At 40.5% G+C, this 12,376-nt stretch overlaps 1 protein-coding gene across 2 annotated transcripts in view; it reads left to right on the forward strand.

Moving 5' to 3' along the window:
• fras1 (Fraser extracellular matrix complex subunit 1) overlaps window positions 1–12,376 on the forward strand; it is a 270,430-nt gene that overhangs the window by 213,192 nt on the left and 44,862 nt on the right. Inside the window, exons 41-46 of one of the 2 annotated variants that reach the window (XM_031305293.2) lie at window positions 3,801–3,991; window positions 4,831–4,984; window positions 8,993–9,256; window positions 9,400–9,588; window positions 10,796–10,915; window positions 11,997–12,176. In XM_031305293.2, coding sequence (XP_031161153.1) covers window positions 3,801–3,991; window positions 4,831–4,984; window positions 8,993–9,256; window positions 9,400–9,588; window positions 10,796–10,915; window positions 11,997–12,176 — 1,098 coding nt within the window. Of the gene's footprint in view, window positions 1–3,800; window positions 3,992–4,827; window positions 4,985–8,992; window positions 9,257–9,399; window positions 9,589–10,795; window positions 10,916–11,996; window positions 12,177–12,376 lie in introns of both variants that reach the window. The other variant, XM_031305292.2, reaches the window with a different exon arrangement.

Genomic DNA, 12,376 nt, shown 5'->3' on the forward strand with positions numbered 1-12,376 from the left:
TGAGACCTGCGTGTGTGTGTGTGTGTGTGTGTGTGTGTGTGTGTGTGTGTGTGTGTGTATGTGTGTGTGTGTGTGTTTTATTAGCATTGTGAGGTTTACAGTTTTAGAGTACAGACATTATTTCTTCCCTTCTCCGTGAAGCTACAAATCAGAACATGAACAGACGAAACATTCTGTGCACATATGAGCATAGGTGACACAGTGTTACTGTTCTGCGCATGTATACAGTCACACTTACACACTTACCCCGAATTCAATTCAATTCAATTCAATTCAATTCAATTTTATTTATAGTATCAAATCATAACAAGAGTTATCTCGAGACACTTTACAGATAGAGTAGGTCTAGACCACACTCTATAAAGCCCCAACAATTCCAATAGTTCCCCGAATCATTTCCACATTTCTATTAATGTCACACTGATACGCACACAATCCGGGGTTGAATTCCTAGCGGTGCCGCTACCATCTGTCACAGCTTAATTATGTTGTGGATTAGCACCACCAGATAGACGGCTACAGATGGAGCCATTGTTGAAGTCCCAATGTTGACTGCATGCTTGCTCAACCGCCGCTGTACCTTTTTCTTTCCCTCAGAGGAACTGTTTTGAAAAATGAAAAAGGTGAGATGAGTTGAAAAGTAACTGATCCCCACTGGGAAAATGTATCATTGTACTGTAAGAGCAGAATGGAAGTCAAAACCAAATAAAAGACTTGGATACAAACAGAAATGGTAAAAAGTACTCAAGATTTTTGTAGTGAAGTAATATTATGTATAGTAAGTAATATCATATGTAAATGATTAATAATTTTACAGAACGTATTTGGAGTTTCATGATTCACATATACAGTAAAGTCAACCATATAGCTATGCACAATATGTACAAATACAAAACTGCACTGTTAACCATCCACATTTCTGAGGTATGAGGATCACATGAAGAAAATACTGCGTAACAATAACACAAAAAGGTTAGAAGATGCTTTGCATTAAAGGGGCACTACTAAAATGCTATTGAGTTGCATCATGGGAAATGTAGGTCATGACGTGTGTTTGGGGCTTGACCTTTACTTGATACTTATGTTGGTTCCAGTCAAGTCGGAGGTCATTTTCCATTGTACGTTTTGTGGTAGACTTGTCTGGAATGCAGCATACAAGTCAGTCTATCTCAAGCTCTGTTCACCTGCTAGCTTTTCTCCCAAGCTTTCAACTGCATCTCTCATTGGTCGTTTCATCATCACATGACCTAAAGTATGATATTATTACTTGACCGAAGTTTGATATCCTGATTACGTGATGATGACTGAACCAACTCCATGGCAACTGAGCAAACTCCATTAGCTGATGAAGGCTGTGAGATGCAGTTAAAAGCCCTGGAAGAAGTTAGTAAGTGGACATAAAGTTAAAACACCCTTTTTTAAGTGTACGACACCCCCTCCAGCAGCAGAAGATAACCATATTGAGTTTATATGTAAAGAAGCACTTTTCATTTTTAATAACAGATGTTAAGCCATATTAATACAAATGAGGCTCTGCCAAATGACATGCAAGAAAGAGTTATCTGCAGATGTAATAAAGGATAAATGCATGGAGTTCGATATTTATATTGTCTGCAGAAGTAGATAAGCAGCTGGCTCCAGTCTTCACTCTCCATGTCCTTGATGGCTGAGGGACAGTCGTTGGTATTCAGCAGAGTCGGTCGGCAGAGTGAGGTGACTGGATTGCTGCTGTCACCGGGGCACAGGGGAGGCTAGCCGGTGTCACCGTCTATGTATTGCCTTTTTCCCTCAGCAAAACCAACATGCACAGGGCGTGTGTTGATGTGCAGTTGCGCAGGAACATGGCATTCAGCCACATGTTGATGTTCTGCATTTGCATGATTACATTACAGAACAAAATATAGAATAGAATACACACATACATACATTTTCTGTATTTACAGTATATGCACAACAGCTTCTAGCAAAACATTAGCATTTTCATTTGTGTGCTTAGCAGAGAAACAGGCACACATAGTGTACAGGGACGCACTAAAGACATTCTCTAAAAATACACATTTTCATTTTAAAAGCTGGTGCAGAAGTATTTAAACATGCAAACACATATAACTGCATTTTTAAAATAATAGACGGAGGTTAGCAGTTTTAGTTGGTCCATCAATCTGCCCATTACTTCAGTCCATACTAGTGAGACACCTGGACACCAACAGGATTTACTTTAAGTTTGCTGTGGATATTCATGGTCCCCATGATGAGCGCTGATGTATTTGGTCAAGATAAGTCAAAATACGCATGCATACAATACAATACATAAGCTGCACCATATACAACATATATGACACAAATCAGATAACAGCCTCAGGAGCAGCTAGTGGGGCTTTAGACGTTTTTATTAAATTATCTATCACACATTCATTAAATTATTTCATTTCAACACAATCATTAACACATTTTGCAGGAGTGTGCGGTCACATAACTAGTACATTAATTTATGATTGTTGTTATTTTTTCATTGAATTTGGTTACACTGTCGGCTGGAGACCATAATGAAGTTCCTCAGCAAAATAGGATTCAATATATTCAATACAAATGTTTTCAGTAAATTATTCCTTTAAAGCAACCGTAAACCTAAAAGTCTGAAATATTTGAAGGTTTGAAAAGCAGTTATTAGATATATTTTTTTTTATTGTGAAATTACATAATTCTTTGATTAATATTACAGCATGCTCCCTATGAGCTTAACTTAACACATCTGGGCTTCCTGTCCCTGAACAATTTCCATTTCCATTTCCTCTACTCGTATATAGTTTCACAACTTGGGAACAATCTGAGATAGATGTCAGCAGTGTGCCTTCTCTTTTTCCATTCTGAAATCAGCAGATAACATGTTTGAGAACGGATCAAAAAAATGTCCCCACATTTCTCTGGTGGCTGCAGGTGATTTCCCATCCTGATCAGATATCAGAGTTCAGATAGGAGACTCCCTTCCCTCACCTTATAACAGCGAGATGATGGAGATGTGATGTGATTTACACACATCAGCTATTCCCTGCAGAGCCCTGACTCAGCTCACCGCGGAGTCATCCATCTTCTGTGACAATGACGCGCACACTTTGTCTCAAACTTCAGAGATTTCAAGGTTGATTTTGTACATTCACTACGACTCTCCTTCAATGTCATGAAGTGCCAGAATTGAAAGGAACTGTCTCGGTGCAGCTATCCTGCATCCAAACTGCCAGACAGTTGCGACTAAAGGGAAATAAAGAGGCTGTTTGGGGAAAAGCGACAAGGTTTGCTGTCGTCCCAGCTGTCAGATGTTATAAGTGATGGCCCGGTAACTAGTCGCCTGAGAGCCACATGAGTTTTGTGTTACTCTACGGTAAATGTTTCCGTGTACAAAGTGCAACTGTTATGAGACTGCTGTGACTGTAAAGTCTCAGTTGGAGATGTGCATGAATGGAGAGTTTCATAATAGGCAGTGACAAAGTGACAGAACTTATGTAAAAATAGTGCTTTTTATGGAAAAACAAGAAATAAAAGTAACTGTGTTTCTTAAAATATCATGGACTCAAGATAAGTGAACGGGGTTCAGATTATTTTTTATTATTTTTTAAGATTATTTTTTGGGCATTTTAGGCCTTTATTTGTATAGGACAGCTGAAGACATAAAGGGTTGAACCCGCGGCCGCTGCGTCGAGGAGTACACCTCTATACATGGGCGCGCGCTCTACAAGGTGAGCTACCCAGGCGTCCGGGGTTCAGATTTCTAATAACTGTCTCTCTATTGTCCTGTCCACCAGGAGGCTCAGTTGGCGGCTCGCAGGTCATCATCCCCGATGTGCCTTTCTCTGTGGAGGACCTTACATCTGACCATATCTTCTACGTACAAGACAGCTCGCACAAAGCTCCGGCAAAACAGGATACCTTCAGCTTTTATATCAGCGACGGACACAGCCAGACAGAGGCTTTCAACGTCGAAATTGACATCCAGGTAACTGGTTTCTTTTCTAACAGGAAGAAAATGCTTAATTTAGGAGATTTCATGACATTTCCTCCTGCACCTCCATCAGTCCCAATTATCACCATGAGCCTCCTCCCGTGTTACATAAATTATTCATTGACACTCTGGAATCCCATTATCGTGTTGTCAGTAAAAGTGAGAGCTAAAATTAGAGATTATTAGATGGAGGTCTGCAGTTGTTGGTGAAAGTTAGAAAAGCAAATAATTCGCCCTTAAATGTTTTTAAAGTCCTTAAACATTTGCTTTTGTTCTTCACTGTATTCTGGAAATTAGATGAACTACATCTGTCGATCATTTCTTGTCATCATTTTTACTCATTATCATGACAACTTTTCACCCTGAGGACCAAAACACACTGACTATTGTAGCTGCTGTGTGTCATCAGGAAAAGTTTGAGCTGTTTAAGTTTAGTTGGGACCAAACCACTATTCTTAATCTGCATGTGACATCAGCTAAAAAAAAAGTAAACAGCTCTGTCCTCAGACTGTCAGCCTAAACACTCAGCGTCCAAATCAATCACTTAAGCCTGTCTTGAGTTGAATTGATGAGGCTGTCACTGACACTGACACTGACTGTGTGTGTGTGTGTGTGTGTGTGTGTGTGTGTGTGTGTGTGTGTGTGTGTGCGCGTGCGTGCGTGTTTGCACGTGACCTGTATGCATGCTGTAAGAATTGGTGTGTTTGTGTATGTAGAGGTGGTAGTATAGAGTGTGTTTATATACAAACTGACTTTATGCTAAACAATCCATTTGATTGCAGGAATCTGGGAGTATTATCTTATGAAGTGTTTTAATTCTCCTCTCTAAGCAGAGTAAAGAGGACAGAGAGCCTGTGGTGGCGGTCAACAGCATCCACGTGGAGGAAAACTCTGGAGTCATCATCACTAACTCGTCTCTCAGCGTCCACGACCAGGACACACCGGAGAACGAGATCCTCTTCACCATCGTCAGGAAGCCTTCCTATGGTGAGCACTGACACAAACATGCTACTGTGGTTAGGCTTACACTCAGTTATTAGGTCTATCTAGCTAAAAAATAATGCAGTCCAATGCAATAACCCTGCAATAAATCCTACCTTCATTATACTGAGAGGAGCTTTGACTATTTTGTCTTTTCTCAGTAACATAAATGGGTTCAACAAAATTTTAGAAACACCTCTCAGTTTGATGCAGTACACTTCAAAATAACCATAACATTGAATTCACAAAAATGGAACATTAAAACTTTCATGAGGGAGGATTTATGCCAGAGCTGTTCTATGAGACTGCAATAGTGTTAGCTTGCTGTTCCTGATGATGCAAATTAGCTGCTAGCTACTTCTGGTGGAATTACTTTTAATTGTGCGCTGTCCCTGCAAAAATAAACATTAAAATAAAAATGAAATAAAACTGAGAATAGAGATGTACACTGCACTTCACTAGATTCTGAGCGCGACTTTAGCTCCACATCCTGGATGAAAGTGTTCATCAAACTTCAGGTTTTGGTCTCTTTTAATGCTAAAGTTCGAAGAAAAATCTGGTAATTTATCAACCTACTACTAAACTGGTACCACTTCTTGATAAGAAGGCTGGTTCTTAGTAAACCCCCCCCAGAGAACAGACTTGTGAACGTCTCTCTTGGGTCACTTACACCTACCTACCTAAGTAGAATCAAAACTTCTCCAGTTAAACGATATGGCAGCATAGCTCAGTCTGTAGGGAGTTGGGTTGGGAGCCAGTTCAAGTCCCCATACAGACCAAAGTATGGTGGTGGACTGGTAGCTGGAGAAGTGCCAGTTCACCTCCTGGGCACTGCCAAGGTGCTCTTAAGCAAGGCACCGAACCCCCAACTGCTCTGGGCACCAGTCCATTGACAGCTGCAGCCCCTTCACTCTGACTTCTCTGAGCATGTGTGAGTGTATTTCAGACCTGTGTGTAATGTTAAAATTAATAAAGTATAAATTATTATTATTATTATTATTATATCTGCATTCGATCCATTTTGTACCCAGATCTAATAAAAAAATGATTATTTGTATGGTTTTGCTTACAGCCAAACACCTCAAGCATTCTTTGATTTATTGTGACGTGTTATTGGCCCAGCACCACAGCAGCTACAACCCCTACAGTCTGTTGTGTGGTGAAGCTGAGCGCAGTGTGCCGAGATGCTACGAAAACGTTCGAAAGTATGACTTTATTACACGCCTGTGGCGTCTGATAAAAACAAATGCATGAAATGCGGAAGGTTTATAATTTTAAACGAAGTACAAATGGTATTGGTATCCCTTTAAGTGTACAGGACTAATATTGTAATTCTTTCAAACGTGACCCAGCCCTACACTGTAGGCATCTACATTTACACGTATGTTGTCTTTTATTTAATCATGTTGCCTTAAGATGAAAGTCTCTTTTTCAAGAGGCAGCATAGACGAAAAACATTCACTGAGAGACAAGGACATGTCCTTTCAAATGCTTTTAATTGTCATTCGCCCATAAGATGCATGTGTTTCAGTAAAGTGGTCTATTTTAAACAAACCATTAAGCAGTAATTATGATGCCATAATTATTGATCTTCAAATTTAATGGACCTACAGATGTGTTTCAAAAGCAGATTATCATGTATATTTAAATATATACAGACATAGCATATTTACTGCAGGTAAACATTGGAAATTATGCATATATACTCACACACATACTCCTATTCACAACACGTATACTATCAGATATTCCACACACACACACACACACACACACACACACACACACACACACACACACAGCACACACACAGCACACACACAGCACAAACTAATAAACAGCCCAGCAGAGAGTTATGCTGAGTAAATTGTTCTGAATGTGAAAGAGATTACGTAACACACACACGCTTGTAAACACATTACTCTCACTTCCGACACCTAAACAGTTTAAAAGAAGACAAACACACCGTTGATCAGCTGCAGCGCAGCACACTGACTGCAGCCATTCCTCACACACTCGCTGCACACGACACCGTGACACACACTCAAATCAACTGACCTCCAAGCACTCTGTTTTCCTGACGTCCCCTCACCATCCCAAATTGAGTTTTCTCTCCTGCCTGACAAAGCCTGGTAGACTAAAATAAATTAATTTTTACTGGACAAAAATATATTTCTTACTCAGCAATATTTTATCTTACCCAATTTTAGCAAAGTTTACAGAATCAGGAAAAATTCAATGAAGAAAGTGAAGAGCAATAATAATTGATTTGTCATGCTGGAATACTGTCAGATGAGAAACAAAAAATGCAAAAAATGTTAATGCTAAATTTGTATTAAAGAAAAATATCAACCCCATAACGAGCCAATTAGATTATGTTTCTGTTCGAGATGTAGGATACTGACTTTAATAAAGACAGCCAACCAGTGTTTATGGATGCTTGTATTACAGTATATAAAAAAGAAGAAGAAGACAGGCAGTGCAGAATAAATTACATCTCATATTTATGAATAATTTTTGTCTGGAAAGCATTCCCTCTTCAAGTTTCAGCTCATGTCAGCAGAGAAACGTAAGTTTGAATTGTTTCACACTGTGAGTATAATTAGACAGGAATCTAGTCAGGAGCCAGTTTAATAGAAAGTCAATGATTACTTGTTTTATAGAGTGGACTGCCTATAATCAATGTGATCAATTCAATACTTTTATTAATCTATGATAGAGAGAAAAACATATAATTTTTTCACTACGCATGGACATATTTGGAGCAACATTTCCTCAGGGGTTTTGATGTCAGCTAATGTCCAATTTTGTTTCTTGCCTAAACGTACAATACTGTATGTCATTTTCTGCCTCTATGGGGTCTCTCAATCAAAACAATAACAAAAGCCATCGACAGGCAATCAAATGTAATGTACCCATTACCTTAAATAAGATGACAGATTTGTCTGGGTTTGAACATTGTTGGTAACATTTGGGATAATGTAAGACTTATCAAAATATATAACATAGGTCTACTTGTTTGACATTTAAAGGTGAAAAAGTTACATATTATATCTGAGTGAATTTGTTTATTATGGAATCCATTTTTTATAACCAGTAGGAGGAGGACTGGGATCCAGTTTCAAATGTTTGACCATGTCACGATCAAGATCCTCTGTCCATGAAAATCCCTGCTTTTTATTTTAAACTCGTCTAATCTGCATGTTTTTATCATCTGGTGAAGATGAAGATAAATTCCAGCTCACAAAACACCTCTACGCACCTCTAGCTAAACATTATAACCTTTTTTTTTTTCACAACAATATGAAATTACTGAATTTCCTGAATCTTGGATTATTCCACCCAAAAACGTCCATTTGGTACTGGCTGGGTGTTTGATTTTCAACTCTTCCCCCCCCTGCCAGACACCTGCTTGGGGCCATTCCTCATAACAGCGTGGTATGCTTGTTTAGATTTATGTGTTTGTGTTAAAAGCAAATATCAGGGGAGGTGACCTGGTGGCTGAGGGGTTAATGTGTTCTGTTTCCTCTGTCACTATCTAATAAAACATTGTGCAATATATTGTCATCTGCTCTTCTGTTGTTTTTACTTTCAACTACCAGCCTCTAATATATATAAAGTAAATATTTAAAAGAATGAAAATATTTTGAAAATGTATGTGTATAAAGGAAAAAGAGAGAGAGAGAGAGAAAGAGAGTCTGTGTGTGTGTGTGTGTGTGTGTGTGTGTGTGTGTGTGTCCTCTCATTATGCTCCAGGATTTAGGTTCAAATCCCATTTAAACTTGGGCTTTGATTTGAGAAAGCGATGTAATTTAGTGGATCTAAAAAGTCTCATTAGTTAGTACAAAGACTTTTCTTAACTTTCATGCACTGCATGAAAAAAATCCAACATCCTTCGTTTAACTGAGATAATTCCCGGTGCTGAACCAGATGCAGTGTGGGTGCTGCTTTATTCAGCTAACACACACTTATACCCTCTTCTTATAGAGCTTCATTAATCTCTTATTCCCTCAGGTAAAGTCCGCAGACGGCAGTTTTACTCTCAGCCGCTGGAGAACGGCCGGGTCCTCACGCAGGGATCTACCTTCACCTACCAGGACGTCCTCGACCAGTTGCTGGTCTACATACCTGAAACAGTCAGCGGGGGTGCCGATGAAATGGGTTTCACGCTCACCGACGGCATCTATACGTACACGGGCCGCCTGGAGTTCACCATGGACGTCAGGAAGAGTGAAGGACCCAGAATGACCGTCAACAGAGGCCTGCAGCTCCCAGCAGGTGAGAGGGGAGGAAGGAGGGTCCTATTAGCACTTTATGTTGATACAAAGTCTCAGCAGAGTTTAAAAAAAAAGTGTGAGAAAAGTCTTAAATTAAGCATTCAAGGTTGAGATAAAGACACTGGGTTCTCTGAATTCTTTCAGGATCTACGTCTAAGATCACAGAGCAGAATCTGAAGGGTACAGACATCGACTCAGACAGCCTGAAGCTCAGGTACGTCCTGACCAAAGACCCTCCGGCCGGAAAACTCCAGCTCAGCAAGAGTGAACGAGTGGAGAAGATTTCTGTCAAAGGTCCCGTTCAGAGCTTCACTCAGGAGGACGTCAACAAAGGTTTTTCTATTTTTTTTTCATTATTTTGTGTAATTCTGCTGAAGTCTTTGCTTCATCCCCAAGAAATATAGCAAGTGTTTTGTTGTTATTGTTGAAGTGACGAGAAGTTTTCTGACAGAGTCAGTTGAGAAGCAATAGATATTTGTCGTAAAACGTATACAACTTGGAATTCTACAGCATGGTGGTCAAGAAAAAAAATCTCAGCATTCCTAGTTTAGTCACTGATTTTGTCAAATTTGACCTCTAAACCTCCTGGGATGAGAACCGGGATTTGGCACATTTATATCAAAGAGACAGTTCACGGCTGATATCTCCAACGATGGGCAACTCACACCAAAACGATCTAGATTGATAAATAAGAGATTAAAAAAAAAAAAAACCTTGCTGTCTAAGGGATATTGTTTCTTAATTCAAAGGTGAAAAAAAAGATTTTTGAAGAGATTGTAACTTACCACATTTTTTTCCTAGCAGTCAATGTTAAGGCAGTAACACACCAAGCTGATAATCGGCTGTCGGACAGTCTAGTGAGGTCAGTGACTCGAGACTGTTCGGTGTGTTCCACGCCGTCGTCAGTCGGAGGAGCCGTCGGCCTTCATTTGGGCCGATTTGACTTGTTGAATCGGAAGGCGGGCAGTCAGATTCAATGGCCAATCTGATTGGTGGAACGCTAACCCGGAAATGACGAGCGGGATGAGCGTGACGAACGGCTCTCAAAATCTGACAAAAATCTTTTAAACTGACCTTTGTCAATCTGAAATTAAGACAGATTCAGCAACTGCATGACCTATTTCTCGCTCAAAATGTTTTCAGAAACACGTTTCGGTGAACTATCTTCGTAAAATGTGATATCGTATTCTGAACGAAGCCGTCATTATGCCCGGTTGTAAAATCCGGGAGCATACAGACCCACGTGATGCATTCCTCCACTCAGCTGCCAGTTTTCATTTTCTGGGTGACAATACAGATTAGCACCGTCTGCTGTTATGGAGACGTATTACGTCTCGCGCACGTGCAGAACGTACGCTCAAGTCGGCGTCGCTTCGGTGTGTTCCGAGGCACTTTTTTGACCAACTCGGGGAAGCAGTCAGTCCGACTGCCTTTTCTGCCGAAGGTCTGCAGTCGGGTTGGTGTGTCAGGGCCTTTAAAGTATGCAAGGAGCTGAAACATAACAGTAAGTTAACACTGAGTGCGCGTCCCTGTCTTGCAGGCCTGCTGCAGTACAGCCACGAGAAAGGAGAGAAGGGAGGCAGTCTGTCTTTCAAGTTCAACCTGCTTGATTCCGAGGGCAACAAACTGATCGACCAGTCCTTCTTCATCAGTGTGCTCGGTAGGGTTTCCTCCATCCCCTGTTACCTGCAGCGATCAATTATGCTGAAGTGTTCCTTCATTTGGTGAAAAGAAAAGAAGGCAATTACAATAGTTTATCCCTTTGTCCTGCATGCTTGCTAATGTGGCTCAGAACCTTGGACACATCCTGAATATGAATTGTGTAGAGCCACTGTTAGCTGTTGAAAAGTGGTATAGATAAATAAATACTTTTTTTCTAAATAGCTATATATTTTTAGAAAATGTCAGGGCAGAATAAGTTCATGCAAATTTAGTCCACTGTATCATCAAACTTCGGTGTCTCTCAGTCAGCTGGATAGTTTCTTGTCACTTGTGACGGCTAAAAAACACCAAAACTTTTTCCACTCACTTCTTTCTGGGGACTCAGCCAAACTGTTACAGTGGTTCAGCAGTTAAAATCCAGACTTCTAATGCAGCTACTGGAGACTAAAGGATTGGCTGTCCCCCACGGTTCAGCAGCGTCCTGATTCGCTCATATCTTTCCCAGCTCACGTTTTATCTTGTTCTTTATTATTCCCACACTTTTTCCACTTATTCTCTCTTCTGCTCTCTCAGATGTGACTACAGTGGAGTTCTCTGTTCATAACTCTTTCTACCACAATGCCCTTTGATTACTTCTCTGCCCTTCTCTCAATCTTTTCTCATCCGTTTGTCCAAATCTCTTAAACCTATATCACTCTTTCACACCTCCTGATGTGCCTAACTCCCTTTTTTTTTCTCCGTCGCCTGACATTTTCTGGTTTTTGTACTTGTGTCATTTCTCCAGGACCATAATACACCCCTCTGCTCCTCCTATCTTCTCTCCTCTCCCTCTCCAAATCAGTCTGTTTCTTTCCCCTCCACTGTCTCAGTCCATATTTGTCATGTTGTACCAGCATGAGAAAAATCGGCTCTGAATGGTTTTATCTCCTTTTGGATGAATTGTTTTCATAAACTCGGGAAAGGCCACCATGCTTTTACTAATAAATCTTTGCCTGGAGGGTTTATTTTTCTTTCCTTTCATGATTTTCCTCCGCTCCTCTTCTTCCATGACTAATCTACTTCTTCTTTCCCCCCCCCAGAGGACCGTCTACCTCCCTCTGTGGTGGTGAACAAAGGCCTGGTTCTTGATGAAAACTCAATGAAGAAGCTGACCACGCTGCAGCTGTCGGCCAGCGACCAGGACAGCGAACCAGGCGAGCTCATCTACCGCATCACCAAACAGATGAGCCTGGGTCACCTGGAGCACGTCGTCAGCCCAGGTACCAACAGGATCTGTGTTTCTGGTTTTGGAACTCAAAGTTACCTATTTATTAGGTCATCCCTATGATGGAGCATATTATCATGTCTATAACAGGTGACTATCTGTCAAATCTGAGTTTTCTGTTGCACAAATAAAACAACTTTTGAACGTACACATGTTCCACCAAACCAAGTTCCTTACCGAGGCTATTTTGCGGAG

Source organism: Sander lucioperca, chromosome 2 (genome assembly GCF_008315115.2).
Source record: "Sander lucioperca isolate FBNREF2018 chromosome 2, SLUC_FBN_1.2, whole genome shotgun sequence".
Taxonomy (NCBI): domain Eukaryota; kingdom Metazoa; phylum Chordata; class Actinopteri; order Perciformes; family Percidae; genus Sander; species Sander lucioperca.